The sequence below is a fragment of the Diachasma alloeum genome, unplaced genomic scaffold (assembly GCF_001412515.2).
Source record: "Diachasma alloeum isolate Michigan unplaced genomic scaffold, Dall2.0 Dall_scaffold_00339, whole genome shotgun sequence".
In the NCBI taxonomy this organism is placed as follows: Eukaryota; Metazoa; Arthropoda; class Insecta; order Hymenoptera; family Braconidae; genus Diachasma; species Diachasma alloeum.
Window position 1 is genome coordinate 688,237 of NW_021680478.1, and position 15,241 is coordinate 703,477.

The 15,241-nt window shown below is 35.6% G+C and overlaps 4 protein-coding genes across 10 annotated transcripts in view; 2 read left to right on the plus strand and 2 right to left on the minus strand.

The window, feature by feature from the left end:
* The window catches only part of LOC107040641 (poly(U)-binding-splicing factor half pint), a 16,533-nt gene extending 12,031 nt beyond the window's left edge, over window positions 1–4,502 (minus strand). For 2 of the 7 annotated variants that reach the window (XM_015260802.1, XM_015260806.1), the window contains exons 1-2: window positions 4,347–4,502; window positions 3,002–3,056 (exon numbers count right to left, since the gene is read on the minus strand). In XM_015260802.1, the coding sequence (XP_015116288.1) occupies window positions 3,002–3,056; window positions 4,347–4,367 (76 nt within the window). In that variant the 5' untranslated portion in view covers window positions 4,368–4,502. Of the gene's footprint in view, window positions 1–2,475; window positions 2,711–2,986; window positions 3,057–4,346 lie in introns of all 7 variants that reach the window. The other 5 variants (XM_015260800.1, XM_015260807.1, XM_015260804.1 and 2 more) reach the window with 4 other exon arrangements.
* Window positions 4,503–4,649: 147 nt separating this feature from the next.
* On the plus strand, window positions 4,650–8,013 carry LOC107040599 (SET and MYND domain-containing protein 5). Its single transcript, XM_015260738.2, has 5 exons — window positions 4,650–4,837; window positions 5,269–5,561; window positions 5,984–6,299; window positions 7,295–7,472; window positions 7,549–8,013. The coding sequence occupies exons 1-5, from the start codon at window positions 4,793–4,795 to the stop codon at window positions 7,878–7,880; spliced, it is 1,164 nt and encodes a 387-aa protein (XP_015116224.1). The 5' UTR covers window positions 4,650–4,792; the 3' UTR covers window positions 7,881–8,013.
* Window positions 7,941–11,006, minus strand: LOC107040600. Its single transcript, XM_015260740.1, has 5 exons — window positions 10,869–11,006; window positions 10,562–10,746; window positions 10,422–10,479; window positions 9,436–9,889; window positions 7,941–9,036 (listed from the first exon to the last, which is right to left on the minus strand). The coding sequence occupies exons 1-5, from the start codon at window positions 10,876–10,878 to the stop codon at window positions 8,733–8,735; spliced, it is 1,011 nt and encodes a 336-aa protein (XP_015116226.1). The 5' UTR covers window positions 10,879–11,006; the 3' UTR covers window positions 7,941–8,732.
* A 900-nt stretch (window positions 11,007–11,906) lies between these two features.
* On the plus strand, window positions 11,907–14,860 carry LOC107040659 (2-(3-amino-3-carboxypropyl)histidine synthase subunit 2). Its single transcript, XM_015260839.2, has 3 exons — window positions 11,907–12,141; window positions 12,858–13,673; window positions 14,083–14,860. The coding sequence occupies exons 1-3, from the start codon at window positions 11,992–11,994 to the stop codon at window positions 14,527–14,529; spliced, it is 1,413 nt and encodes a 470-aa protein (XP_015116325.1). The 5' UTR covers window positions 11,907–11,991; the 3' UTR covers window positions 14,530–14,860.
* The last annotated feature ends 381 nt before the right edge of the window (window positions 14,861–15,241 follow it).

The window sequence follows — 15,241 nt, forward strand, 5'->3', positions numbered from 1 at the left end:
GGGGGGGGGGGGGGGGGGCTTGAGCAATGGCGATCCAATGGTTCTTCGGAGAAGGTCTCCTTGCAATTCGAACTCACCTGGTCGGGGCTTTTAATTTAGAGACTGAGGGGAAAGGAGTTCAGTTATCGCCAATGCCTTCACTGATTAAGAGTCTCGTAGGGAGTCTGGGAGAAAATAATTGCGGAGGAGTGATGATTATCATGTCTCAAAAATTTTGCGTTCAAAGTGTAAGGATATCCAAGTACCTTGGGTAGTTTTTCTCCAGTGAAATGTCTTTCTACTTTTGTAGTGGGGCATCAGGGCTTTTATTTGGGCCCCATTTGAGCCCAAGTTCCCGGACATTTTAGAAGGATTTTATTATCTAAAGTTTGGTAGTCTGAATTTGAATCTCGATATTGAACCGTTAGAAAACATTTTAAAAATCTGAAAAAATATTAGAAAGTTTAGTTTTGGAGGAAGACTGATGAAATAATTGAAAAATTGCAATTGTTTAAAATCACGAGCATTTTTTATAAATCATTTATAAAAAATCAATTGTCCACCATAAAAATCGTTTTAATGTCTGAAAGAACGAAATTTCTAAAAGTTTAAACAATTTGAATTATTCATTTATAAACACCGAATTTTTAAGAAAATAATAATTTTGTGCAAAACCTAATTTTAAAGATGCTGAATATTCCTGATTTTTCTTAAATTTTTCTCAGACAATTTAATTGACAAATTTGATGATTCAAAATGGTTGAATCTATAGTGTGGTCTGTACCAAACTGTAAAAGATACTTGGATATCCTTAAATGAAAAATTTTAATCATACAAATGGCTTTGGTTGTCCCCAAATATTAATATTTCGTCTCGAAAAATTTTTGTTTGATGCAAAACAAGGACCAAAGCTACATTTTTGGTTTGAAAAATTTGTGTGAATCATTCAACGAGGTTGCTATTTGTTTATCGGTTCGGCTATTCAATATTCAACTCCAGAAATTAATGTTTGAATAGAATAACGAAGACGAAGTGCTAGCGACCTAGTAGCTTCACTCTGCGCGAAACTTGATGACTGCCAATTCTCAAACATTTTGTGCTAAAAATGGTAAAAATGTGTTAAGTAAAAGAATTTCACCGCAAAAGTAAATTTGGTTGTTCTCAAAAATTGATATTTCGTATCGAAAAATGTTTGTTCAATGGAAAACAAGGAGCAAAGCCACATTTTCGTTCGAGAAATGAATTAAATCGCGAAAATACTGCAGTCAACTATAGAAATTTCTGAAGTTTGAATTTTATGATTTTAAGACTGTCTCGACGACGGTACTGAATTTATTTTAAATCCTACGAAATTTCATTGGGAAAAATAGTCGAGTTGAGAATGGAAAAATTCCACTAAATCCATCGAGATATTTTGAATCAAAAAGGGTAAATTCACGTGTTTGACACGCAACAGGAAATTTGTATGAATGATTCAACGAGATGGCTAATATTTGCTAACAATGACGATGTGATAGCAACCCTGTAACTTCGAATGAAATATTTTTCATTCAGCTTCGCTTCACGACAGATATTCATCCTGAAATGTCACCGCCCCCCGCGAATTACTAGCCTCTTGAGTCAATGTTTTTTTTTGTTGAAAACAGAAAAGAAAGCAAATCGCGCGCTTAACATAAACAAAGTGTTATCAAAAATTTTCTGCATCAGCTCAAATTTTTGATGATATGATCTGTCGTCACCACACGATGTTAAGAATATCCACGTATTTTGGCAATTTTGTTCTCCAGTGAAATGCCTTTCTAACCCATTCGACCCTAAGTTTCTAAACATTTTACAATGATTTTATTATTTAAACTTTGCAAGTCTGAATTTGAATCTCGATATTGAACCGTTAGAAAATATTTTAAAAATCTGAAAACAAATTAGAAAGTTTACTTTCGGAGGAAGATTGATAAAATCAATTAAAAATATGAATTTTTAAAAATTACGAGCATCTTCTATAAATAATTTATAAACAATCAATTTGCACCATAAAAATCACTTGTTCGGAATCGTAACAAATTCATTCATATTAAGAATTTTACCAGAAGTCCTTTTCATGCCTAAAAAAATAAGGTTTCCGAAAGTTTAAACAATTGCAATTATTTATTCATAAACAACGAATATTTAAAAGAATAATAATTCTGGGCAAAATGTAATTTTGAAGGCGCTGATTATTCATAATTTTCTTCAAAAATTTTCTCACGCAATTCAATGGCCAAATTATTAATAGAAAAATACTTGGATATCCTTAAATAATCCCCAGACTGCAAATTCCCAAAGTGATGAGACCTATTATTCCCTGGTAATCATCATTTCCCTGTTAAATTAGTTTCTCCCTCACCGTAATTACTTCCACGTATCGTCAATTCATAAATAAATGTCATACCTAACGAGACTCGTAATTAGTGAAAAAAATTAAAAATAAACATACACAAACTACCCTAAAATGCTGACCTAATCTGATTGAAATTCTATCATGTAGCGCTGTCAGAACAGAACAAATCTATTGTCCTCAACTCAAAAACTTTCATTTAAACCGAAAAACTCGATTTTTTAAATAATTTATATTGTTTTCTGTATCAACGAGTGCGTAGCGTATTCACTTTCAGATTGTTTGGCGCACGCTCATGATCACAGCTCAGTCGTAGGCCACACAGATTCTGTACTGTCACTCTCTCCGCTGTAACATCTCAGAACAGAAGGACAAACCATACATTAGTCTTTTACGGCCAATCTTCCAACCGTTTTTTAGTTAAGTTCTTTAATATCCTTTATCATTTCTTTTTGAGTATAATAGTTCGTCAAGTGACTCTAATTCTTGGCTTATTTCCTACGTCACCTGACTATTCTTGATGAATTGCTCTGCAGCGTTCACATTCGCTTTTTGTCATTTTACAAAATTTTACTTTCTAATTTAATGTGTACATGTTCTTTCTTTATTGTTAGTGTATTGATGGTTTCTTACGGTTTAGCAATATACCTTCTACGCGGGCTTTCTTCATTGGTGGCTCCATGCTGTTGTGAGGTGGAGTAGTCTGAAATTGCAGATCACAATTTGTTAATTGGGGTTGTATTTACACTGTTGAAAAGAATTGGAATTTTATGGATTGTTTTGGAGGAATACAACATGGAATTTGAAATTCCTTACTTGCAGGGGACGAGGTGTTCCTAACTTACTTGAAATTTCAATGAATTGAAGATTCAAGAATACATTTACCTGGATTTTTCGGATTTCTATTAATTGTTATAGAATAATTGAACTCAAATTTCCAGTTTCCATTCATTTGTTCATTGAAATTTCAGAACTGTCACTTGACAAAAAATTCCAGGAACTATGGAATCCTTTCAATAACGAGAAATTTTAGAGGAAAACATCAAGGGAATTTTTTTGAAAAGGAGAAAATTTCCAATAAAAAATGTCTCTACGTTTTTCTGTAAAATAAACCATTAATATTGAGAGAATTTCAAATTCAACAGGAAAAATCGTAACGTATTCATTTTTTCTGTCGACTACTGCAGAACAAATGAATAAAAAATAAAACGAATAAATAAATAAAATACACTTAAGGAATTAAATTGTGAATTTTAATTTTCTGTGCAGCAGAAAAACGAGAATTTCCCTAATTACTCCAATTTTTGAGGAAAAAATGAATATTTACCACCATATTACTCTGAATTTTTAATTAATTGACAATTCAAGAATATATTCCCCCAAATTATCATGACTTCTATTAATTTTAATGGAATAATTGACCTAAAATTGACTATTTCCATCGATTCTTTCCTCAAACTCTCTGTTTTCAATTACTAAATTCCTTAAAATATCCGCGTAATCGCCTCTTGATCAAAATTTCCAATCAGTCAACTCCAAAATTTCAGCAATCAAAAATTTCCAACTCCCAAATTAATTATTCCCTTCACCATAAAAGTGAAAAAAAAATCATAGCTGTTTTTGTTTTCTATTCCCACCCGAAATAAAATGAATTCAATGTTTCCACTGGCGAATCAATAGCATCAGACGCACAAATTACTAATGAGAAAATCAATAACCTCATGCCACCAAAAATGCCCCACAAATATCCCCACTAACGACACGCTAATTAATACATTCGATCGATTGAAAAAAAGTTTAAATAAAATAACGACATCCGAAAACGTGAAAGACCCCTGAAAAATCGTGGGAGCAATACGTACAAGTGGCCAATTTACTTGAAAGTTCAATGAACACAAAATCGCCATGATGAATCCCAACAAAATGTCCAAAAACCCATTCCGCCAACGCTACCCAAGCCCCAAACGCCAAAAAAAAATCGCAATTCACTCACCATCGCCATTGTACCGTTCATTGTTCCGTGGTATTCACAGAAAATCCTTGGTGAGGAGAACAAATCACTTTTTTGGAGTTTATTATGCACAAACAACTGTTTTTTCAACACTAGACAACGTTTAGCGTTTACGCCGCAGTTAAAATGGTGGGAGGACTTCGGAGTTTCTCGGGGCTCGCCGGAAGTTACCGAGGGTTCAAATTCACCTCCCAATCCCCCTCCGGCCGCTCCGCAATTCCAAAAACTCAAAGACTAACTCAAAAATAAATCCGGATGATTTTTAAAGTCCAAAAAAGCGGTATAAATCATGTTCAATTTATTTTTTCACGTCAAAAATGAATTTCAATTTGACTCCAGTAGTAGCACGTCTCAAAACATGTGCCACTGAGTGCCAGGTTAACTTCAAAAGTGCCGAACGTGTTGAGGACGCAGAACCATAATTAACGATGGCTAATCAAGGATACCAAGTCCAGAAAATTAACGAGGAAAAGGTAAACATTTTTGTTTACTTAAATTAATTGAAACAATCTTGCGGGGGAGTGAAATAAAACTGAGTTTGTTAAATCCTCAGTATCTTATGATCAAATGGAGCGATTTGAACCAGTCAGGGCTCCTTTCAAAGCGTGAAAAAATACCTTTAAAATGAAAACAAAATCTTGAAATTTCACTCTGCGGATCTTGAGTTATTCACTACTAAAAACGTTCAGTTGTGGAAGAAAAAGAAAAAATAACTCTTTAGTGAATCATGAAATATCTCAAGATTGCTAGAGTGAAATTGAAAAAAAAAATTGATTTTGGAGGTACTTTTTCAAGCTTTAAAATGAGCACTGACTCGTCCAAATCGCATCATTTGTTCGGGAGATATTGATAATTTAAGAGGGTACCCTTTACCTCACCCACAATTGTTCCTTTTTTCTTGAAGGGTAAGGGTCTCGTAGCACTTCGACACTTCAAAGAAGGCGAAATAATCCTCGAGGAGAAACCAGTGGTCTGTTGTCAATTCTCCTGGAACCAGGATTATCGATACCTGGCCTGCGACAACTGCCTGACGCCTCTGGAGGATGCTGAGGAGAATGCCAGAAGACTTTCTGGAAAGAACGACCTGGTTCTCGTCTGTTCCGATTGCTGTGAGACTCAGAAAGATTTAATAACTGAATGCCCAGCCTGTGGAGTAAAATACTGCAGTAATGAGTGTCTCACTGAGGCCTCCCAGAAGTAAATTAACGAAGTGACACGTTACGAAAAAAATTCGTAGAAAAAATTAACGAATTCGATAGAGAATTCTATTGAATTCTCTATTAAATTTACTTGGTTTAAAAACGTATTCTATTGAAATATTTTCTATAGAAATTCCTCAGCTATAATTTTCTGACTTTTTTCGTTTGATTTTTTTTTTATGAAAAGAGGACAAAAATAGTAGAAAAGCTTGGAAAATTCACGTGAAGGAATTCCTACAGTGAATATCTCAATAAAAAAATTCTGTACAAAGATAGAATATTTTATATTTTATAATTATATTGGACATTTCTCTTGAGAAAACCGTATAGAATTCTCCAGTTGTTTCTAAGATTTTTTTCGTGCATTCATTATTCTTGCAGGACCTGAGGTCATTATTTAATTCCTTGGATTGTTCATAGATACCACAAGACCCTCTGTCTCCAGTCCAGGGAGAAAAACGAGAATCATCCACTGGTGCAATTGAAGGAGACTTGGAAGCAGATGCATTATCCCCCTGAGACAGCCACGATAATGCTTCTTGCTAGAATGGTTGCTTTTGTCAATCAGGCTGAGGACAAAGCTTCTGCTCTTTCAATTTTCAATCAATTCTGTCACAGGACTGTTAACGAGGATCAGGAGATTGCGCACAATCTCCTGGGGGAGAAGTTCGTCGGGCAGATCGATGTTCTCAGGCAGATGATGGAGAGTGCTTTGGATAAAGAAAATGCTCCTTATGTGAGTTTCAGAAAATTCCTATTGTTGGTGAATTTTGGATAAATATTGGTCGTATCCTAGAAGGGAAGACGTAATGGCGTAGTGTACTTTAGGGCAATGTTTACCATGTTTATTTATTCATGGCTTCGGGCAGAATAGCCCATCGAAGCCGATAACTGCACAAAGTACAAAATCAATATAAAATCATTCATTTCAAAAGAAAAACATTTTGTTTTTAGGATTTTTCAAAAACGAAAGGACTTGGCGTTCTAAATCGAACTGCATTCAATCCTTCAGCAAATTTATGTTTTCAGCTACTTGAGAGTGCTCAGAGCTAGCTAAAATCCACATCATTTTTGCTTCTAAATTGAAGTTTTGTAATCGTTCGAATTTAAGTTTCCAATTTTTTGTTTTAGGATAACTAAATCTGGTCTAAAAAGTACGTTTTCTTTATCGAAGTTATTTTATAAGGGATCAATCGAGTTTCATGATTTTTTTCATGAATATCGACTTTAATAAGCTGTATATATTGACACCAATTAAAATTCTAATTTTCATACATATTCGAAAAAATTGATATTTTTCAAAAAATCGATTTTTTAACGATCACTCAAAAAATTGTCATCAACCTCTGACTGAATCTGGTTAAACTCTGGCTAAATCCTGAATGAATCCTGATTAAATCTCGGCTATACACTGATTAAACCTTAATTGAACCTTGATTAAATCCGGACTGAAAATGGATTTGAGTCTTGAGAGGGTCTGAATGTAGAATTGATAGAACGAAATAATACGCAAAATTTTGATGACAGTTCAATTGATGATAGTACTATGACATGAAAAAATAGAAGAGAATAGTGAAATAAGAATATCAAAATAGAAAACCCATTCGGAAACGAATTGCCAATTTATTAGCAACAATTAGTATACTGATTTACCAAAAAACTGCAATTGCCCATTTGGTTAGCTAAAATCCACAGTAGACAGTGTCATGATCCACTACTTTTTCATTTCAGTGGTTCACACCTGATGGTTTCAGAAGTCTGTTAGCCCTAGTGGGAACAAATGGACAGGGAATAGGAACAAGTGCATTCAGTCGATGGGTGAAGAACGTTTCAGCTCTGGAGATGCCTCAGGACATGAGAATGCGGATCGACAAATTGATCGACAGGGTTTACGATGACATGGACGAGGGTAAATACTTCATAAAATATCATAGAGCCGTAAAACCGTCTTCAGTCCATGAAAATTCCTCGTTTTGTATTTTCAGTCGTTGGGACATTCTTGAATAACGAAGGCTCAGGACTCTACACCCTCCAATCTTCGATAAACCACAGCTGTTCCCCAAATGCAATTGTCGAATTTCCCTACTCCAACAGCACTCTAGTCGTAAAAAGCCTTCGGGACATTCAACCGGGCGAGGAAATTTGCATTGGATATCTCGACGAATGTGAACTAGAACGCAGTAGAGTGTCAAGACAAAAAATGCTCAGTTCCCTATACTTATTTGTGTGTCGTTGTGACAAGTGTCTGCAGCAGGCTGATGACAATGATGTCACGTCTGAGGAAGATGTTTGCGATGGCATGTCAGATAGTGAGTAAAACAGTAAGAGTCACTGACTGCAACATTATGTGGAATATTTTGTACTCTCAAAACGTTGATTTCTCATTTTTACTAATGTCATTTATTTCCTAAAAAGTACCTCAATAAACATTCAACATATCTCGAAATACATTTACAGAATAAATAAATCTGCTTTGTATTCCTGTACAATTCGTTAACCATTCATCAGCATTATAATTATTACAATTGAAAAATCAATTATACACATGCATATCACTGGAAGATAGTCTCACAGTTCGTCACTCATAATAATTTTTAGTTTTGTTTGTTCAAAATCACGTCACGTGATGACTACTTAGGCTAAAGTTACAATGTTAATACATTCTTCCCTGGTTGAATGAGATTCTAACGTAGCGCAGGTCACTTTACTTATTTTTGATGAGTTTAAGATGATTGCGATGATATGTCGGATGGTGAGTAAAGCTGTAAGAGTTACAGTGACTCCTTCATCATGGGGAATATTTAGGATCTAAAGAAAAACTATTTCCTCTATTTCGTTATTGAATAGAGTCTCAAGCTGTTAATTTTGAATTTTGACCGTTTCTTTTTTCAATTCGGCAGAATATTTTATACTCTCCAAACGTTGATTTCTCATTTTTACTAATGTCATTTATGTCATTTATTTCATTTATTTATTTCACTTATTTCATTTATTTTTAATAAATCTGTTTGGCATTCCTGTACAATTCGTCAACCACTCATCATTACACTTACTACAATTAAAAAATCAATGAGTCACGTGCATATCACTGGAAGCTAGTCTCACAGTTCGTGACTCATAATTTTTAGTTTTGTTTGTTCAAAATCACGTCACGTGATGACTACTTGAGCTAAAGTTTCACTGTTAATTGATTCTTCCCAGCGACCATTAGTTTGGTAACGTAGTTTGGCAGTGGACTAACGAATATCCTCTTCTCGTATAGTCTGCGAAGACTTCCGGCCACATCGTGGCTCTTGAAGTCCCATGCTACTTTGATTTTCTCGTTGGGAAGGGCAGCAGCTATTTCTCTATCAGCCCAGGATGCTTCTGTCCCGGTAATTTCTAAAACGTCGATCGTTGGGGGCTCGTTACCAAAACATTTTGATATGTATTCTCTTCTTTGTTTGTGTTGTCTAAAATCTGTGCCTGTTGCTCTGAAAATCAATTGAAGGATTGACTATGGATTCACAATAATCAATTTTTAATGATTATTTCAACGTAATTGGACTCTCTAAGACTGGGGAGGTGCATTTCATATAAAAAAATTCTATTTTCACCAAGTAATGAATAAATTTCAATAAATCGTGTTTCCATTCTAATTAATTGAATCGTTCGTCAACTTTTAGTGTAAAAATTTTCATAATTCCGAATTTATTTTTAATCATTCAAGTCAATTCATAATCATTTCGACAATTCTCTAATGATTGTTAATTATTCATGGGTTAAAAAATCAATATCAATTAATTAATGACGGAATAGAATTATTGTTCTCACAGAACACTAATCTGATAATTCAAGATTAAAATTATTATTTATTATTAAAAGAGACTCACTTGACAATGGGTTCGAAGTCCTTATACATTGGAGAATTGCACAAATTCCCAAACTGAACAACTCCCTGTTTCTTCAACTCCAGCATTTTACTAAGAGACTTCAAGTCCCTCCCCATGAGTTTGAGTTTCTTGCAGCTCTCGTATCCCAGCCCCTCAACAATCGCCTGTAAAAATTCTTTAGTCGCCCCCTTCTTCGCGCAGAAGAAGTAGCCATGCCTCAGGAACAGGGCGAAGTACACTGGCAGGAGTCTTCTGGACCTCTTCTTCTGGGACATGGAGACGAAAGTGATCCCCTGGTGCGTCACAATGTTGATCATCATGTCCATCTGGAGTATTTGAAACGTCTGAGCCATTCTGTCCTGCATTTCTCTGTTGGGAATTAATTTCTGGGATGTCGTGTTGCCCTGCAGCTCGTAACCGTACCAAACCTTTTTTCCATGGTGTCTGCTTACGTCTGAAAAAAAATAATTGCGTTAAATATTTCTCTTTGCGAAGAATTTTCAAAAATAATTAGGAAAGACCCAGAGAAATTATTTATTTGAGTGCAATAAATGACTTTATGCAACTTGATTTCAATATTTATATTTATTTACATCAAATTACTAGTTTTTTGAAAATATAAACAAATATTTTTTTTCATCTAAATGAATATTTTAGTAGTTGAAAGTGCAATTATTGTTTAGACGACGAGAGAACCTAATTTATAAAGTGAAATATTCCTTTTATTTAAATTTTCTGTAAATTGTTCATTCCATAATTGAATATTTATTTGAAATGAAAAATGAATCATTTGTTTCACAAAATTGGAGCATTGTCATTGAAAAAAAAAAGAGTTTATCAATTTCAAATTTAAAAATATAACTGAAGTGAATAGAGCAATTTCAAGCAAAGATTTTTATTAAATTCTATGGGTTATTTTTTACAGAGAAAACAAAAGTAAAAAAACCTCAACAAGAAATTCAAGTCTAAATTTTTTATTTACTCACCAATCACTTCCAGAACAGCCAGCCTATTCTTCAGCTCCTTATCATCGATTTTATGTCTCTATAAATTCATCAAAACGATAATATCTGATTATTTTATGTCCCCAGAATGTTGAAAAGATGCATGAAAATATTAGACTCACAATAATCATCTGCTCGATGATCCTGAGTGCACCAGCAGTCGTGAAACTCTCATGATTCCTAATAAGACTCTTTCTAACATCATTCCACGAAATTTCCGGGAAATGTGCTAGCACTGACTCCTCGAGCTCCTCAAACTTGAATTTTTTAATCGTCGTACTCAGTTGATGCTTAATATTCAAAGCCGCTGCAATTTAAATAAACAATTCAATGAGCAACAGCTGGTAAACATTCAAAAGACCGTTGACACGTAACCTCCAAGCCGCTCAATTTTGCCCCCACACACCGACAAAATCCGTTAAAACTCACCGGCAGGCATCTCTGCGGGTCACACGAAGTTGCCCTAAAACTCGATAACTCACATTTATGATGAAAAAAACATGAAGAACTCGATAAATTCATAAAAAAGATTTAAATATTCGTGTACACCCATTGAAGGCCGAACCAAGCGCAAGCGCAGAGCTTTGGGCGGCACAATTTCATTACTTTCATTGTTTCTTCCAGATACGGTAAATTCCCCAGAAACTAGCGATGTTAATGTTGGCAAGAGTTTGTGCGGTCCTAGGCTGATTTCGAAATCAACTACCGTAGCTGCGGTCACGCAAAATTGAAGCGGGTTGCATTTGGAGAAAGTAAAAAATATACATGTTTTTTTTTTCACCTGGGGCCAAAATGTACTACCTTAAATTTTTTTAGGGGGAGAGTCGACTTTCGCCAAAATCGAATTTTTTAGCCGGGTGAACGTCGATTCCAACTATTTAAGCGACGGGCTATTCAGAACTCTCAAAAGTATGTGGAAAAAGTGAAAACTAAAAAAATTTTTTTTTCACCGGAGGCCAAAGTGGTAGATCTTCGATTTTTTCAGGGGGAAAGTCGGTCAAAGGGTCACAAGCGTCACGAGGGCCAAAGGGTCAGATCTCGGATTTTTCCAGGAGGAAAGTCGACTTTCGCCAAAATCGAATTTTTTAGCCGAGTGAACGTTGATTCCAACTATTTAAGCGACGGGCTATTCAGAACTCTCAAAAGTATGTGGAAAAAGTGAAAACTGAAAAAGTTTTTTTTTTGAGATTTTCAAAGGGTCAAATTTTCGGTTTTGCCAGGGGGAAAGTCGACTTTCGCCAAAATCGAATTTTTTAGCCGGGTGAACGTTGATTCCAACTATTTAAGCGACGGGCTATTCAGAACTCTCAAAAATAAATGGAAAAAGTGAAAACTGAAAAAAAAATTTTATAAACATCAAACCTCCAACTCCCTTCATTATTTAAATCTGGTGTCCATATTGCCCCACCCCCTCTCCTAAGGAAAAGAATAAGAAGCTCCCCCAAGTGGACATTTGGAGCAGTCGAACTGTCAACAACGTGCTCCAAAGGTCACGCAAGGAGATATTTACTTGTAAATGAAGAAGTTTTTTTAGTTTTCGGAGTAAATCAAGATGACACCCTCCGAATCAAGTGGTTGTGGACAGTTGAGGGGCGATGACACCTCCGGAGGTTCTGTCGCGACTGAGGAGATGCTGGAGGTTGAGGGGAAATATCAACTTGATAGGTGTGTGGAGTGGATCACAGCACGTGCGGCTGACAAGGTGAGATAAAAAATCGTTTTTTTGGAGTTCTTAGGGTTAAGGGAATTTTGAGGACATTGAAGCGAATTTCGGTGTTCTTTGGGGTCTTGGGGGGTCCAGGGGCTTAGAGGTTACTGGACGCCATTCAGACTGAAGGGGAATGCACGTACACCAGTGGGGGTGTAGATAAAGTGACCTGAAATGACCTCGGTGATTCTACTGAACTCTGATAATTATTGTATAATTTTAATCAATCTTGTTGGAATTTTATTCGTTGGAAAATCGTTTTCAAAAGAAAATTACTCGAGATGACTGAGTGGAATTTGATAATTTATATTTGTTATGGTTCCAATAATTCTCATTAGGTTTCAATTATGACAATTATATTGCTCTAGAAGATGATCATGTTAGTTATGACCTTGAGTGAACTCCCTCAATGATTATAACCATTAAAAAATTAATCGAAATTCTTCCCTCTAGAAAATAAGAACTTGAGGAAAAATGAATAATCATTGGAGGAATTCGCCCAAGGTCATGTGTAACATAGTCATCCTCTAGAACAACATGATTGTCATAATTGAAACCTGATCAGGCTCGCCTGGGAATGACTCCATTGGAGAAACACGCTTTCGAAAAAATAAATGCTTCTCTGAAGTAGATGAACATTTGGCCAAAATAATTTTTTTCTCAGTGTATCTTCTGACTGAGAATAATGGCTGTAAATTAATCTCTTCCAGGTTTGTCTGCAATTTCCGGACTCCTGCCTCCAGGACTCTGCGAGGATAGCGCTTCGTTTCGAAGAACTCCTGAACAAAAAAGTCTACATCCTCGGGGACACAAGCTGCGGCAGTTGCTGCATCGACGAAGTAGCTGCCAATCACATAAACGCCGATGCAATCGTGCACTTTGGTCACGCCTGCCTGAACCCAACGACACGACTCCCAGTCTTCCACATTCTCCCCAAAAAGGACATCAACATTTCAGCTCTAATTTCCCAGTTTGAGAATTCCTTTCCAGACCCTGACGAGAAGATCCTCCTCTTCTACGACGTCTCCCACTCCCACCAGGTCCAAGGGATCTGGGAATCACTGACAAAAAAATACAAAAAACTCGTTCTAACGACTCTAAACTCCACCTCAAACATCGAATTCGTGGATACGAAGACCTCCACAAGTCCAATAATATCTGGTCGCTGTTGGAATGTCGAGAATGGCTACAAGACCGAAGAGTACACAGCTGTATTCATCGGTGAAAACAACAGGACCCTCGCCTCTCTAGCCATGAGCATCCCCACGAAGTTGTGGTACCACACATCAGGCCCTGAAATCACGAAATTCGATGCTGTCTCGAGCCCTTGGCTCAAACGCAGAAGGTACTTGGTAGAAAAGTTAAAAGACGCCAAGACTGTGGGGATAGTTGTTGCAACTTTAGGAATAAAAAATTATCTCGAGGCTCTTTCATCGATTAAACAAATACTGAAGAGGAAGAAGAAGAAATCTTACATATTCAGTATTGGAAAGATTAATCCAGCAAAGTTGGCGAATTTTCCAGAGGTGAGATCTCCTAAATGATATAATGACAACCATTAAATTCAATTATTACATAATAATAATCCAATAAAATTTTTGGTCTCCAATTCTCAATATCTGTCATTTATTCTGTGCATTCTATCAAAAGACAATGGTAGGAATCGAATTTATGGGTATTCTTCCATTATTCGATAAATTATATCGATTTTGAAAATGTAATGTTAAATTATTAAGTAGTCAATTAGTTAATATCCCTTTTAAATTTTAATTATTGAAGAAATCATTTAATGTAAATAGTCAAATTTTGAATTATTCAGTAAGCAGTAATCGAGGTAGGAAGATTGACGATTATTTGGATAATCGGGAAATTATTTCAATGGATTAAATGGATTAAATTATTTTAATGGATCAAAATAACTTTTTTCGTATGCAGGTGGATGCCTTCGTCGTGATAGCATGTCCAGAAAGTGATATATTCGATTCAAAAGATTATTTCAAGCCCCTGCTAACACCTTTTGAAGTAGAACTGGCCTTCAACAGCTCCAGAGACTTCTCCACCCACTACTGCCTCGATTTTCGACAGATCCTCCCTGGAGGATCGAATTTCGTCGAGTTCGAGGCTTCAGAGGGCCCAGACCTGTCTCTAATCTCCAATGGAATAAGAACAGACGAACCTGAGGTTTCTACTGAAACGATGTCTGCGTTGGCTTGTAAAGACGATGGAACAGTGGCTATTGGCAAAGCTGGGGCTAATTTTTTGGTGAACAGATCCTGGCAGGGACTCGAGCAGAGAATAGGGGAGGACGATGTCAAAGTCGCTGAGAAGGGCCGATGTGGACTGCCTGTTAATTACGAGAACGAACCAATTCACAAAACTTGATCAATTGGAGTTCAACTGAATTAATTGATTAATGTGAATTGAATTAATTTATTTGTACAATTACATGATTTTAATAAAACATTTTTCTATTTGTTAGAGACATTTGATTCGAGGTATTCTTCATGTGTACAACGATCAGACATTCATTAATTACAAAATATTCAGTTTAGTTTCTACAGAAAAATGCACAAATATCGCAGTTCATTGAATCAGCACCAACTGAGGAATGTAAATTAATAAAAAGGAAGGATATGGTAACATGGACAGTTAATTTTTAATCTAAGGCCCGGGTGGATTACCTTGCGAACGTGTTCTTGGTTGTTTTTTTTATTTTGATAATCTGAAATGTTCTTCAATTGCCATTCAGTTTTACATAGTCCTGGAGTCTTCAAAAATTATGATTGTACAATAAAAAAAACGTTGAAAAAAGCAGAACATTTTAAAGGGCGTTTTTGAATAATATTGGGAAATAAACCCAATAGGGAGAAAATTGCAAATTAATAATTTGATGTATCTAATGATTGTTAGGTCGTCATTTGTTACAGTAGTCAATGGCCGTCAGATCGTTAGTCACCATGATGAATCATCCATTCACTATTTCCTCTCTATCGGGCTTATTTTCCTAATCTTTGTTAAAAATGCTCTTTGAAAATCTTCTGTTTTTTTCTACTTTTTTTGATTGTACAGTCATAATTTTTAGGGACACCTACGT

Excerpts from the sequence above, each read along its gene's own strand:
- LOC107040599 (XM_015260738.2), top strand. The coding sequence starts at position 4,793 with ATGGCTAATCAAGGATACCAAGTCCAGAAAATTAACGAGGAAAAG. Across the intron at positions 4,838-5,268 it reads AGAAAATTAACGAGGAAAAG|GGTAAGGGTCTCGTAGCACT; the intron begins GTAAACATTTTT and ends TTTTTCTTGAAG. Across the intron at positions 7,473-7,548 it reads TTACGATGACATGGACGAGG|TCGTTGGGACATTCTTGAAT; the intron begins GTAAATACTTCA and ends TTGTATTTTCAG.
- LOC107040600 (XM_015260740.1), bottom strand. Across the intron at positions 10,480-10,561 it reads TCATCGAGCAGATGATTATT|AGACATAAAATCGATGATAA; the intron begins GTGAGTCTAATA and ends ATGAATTTATAG. Across the intron at positions 9,890-10,421 it reads GGCTGTTCTGGAAGTGATTG|ACGTAAGCAGACACCATGGA; the intron begins GTGAGTAAATAA and ends ATTTTTTTTCAG.
- LOC107040659 (XM_015260839.2), top strand. The coding sequence starts at position 11,992 with ATGACACCCTCCGAATCAAGTGGTTGTGGACAGTTGAGGGGCGATGAC. Across the intron at positions 12,142-12,857 it reads CAGCACGTGCGGCTGACAAG|GTTTGTCTGCAATTTCCGGA; the intron begins GTGAGATAAAAA and ends AATCTCTTCCAG. Across the intron at positions 13,674-14,082 it reads AGTTGGCGAATTTTCCAGAG|GTGGATGCCTTCGTCGTGAT; the intron begins GTGAGATCTCCT and ends TTTCGTATGCAG.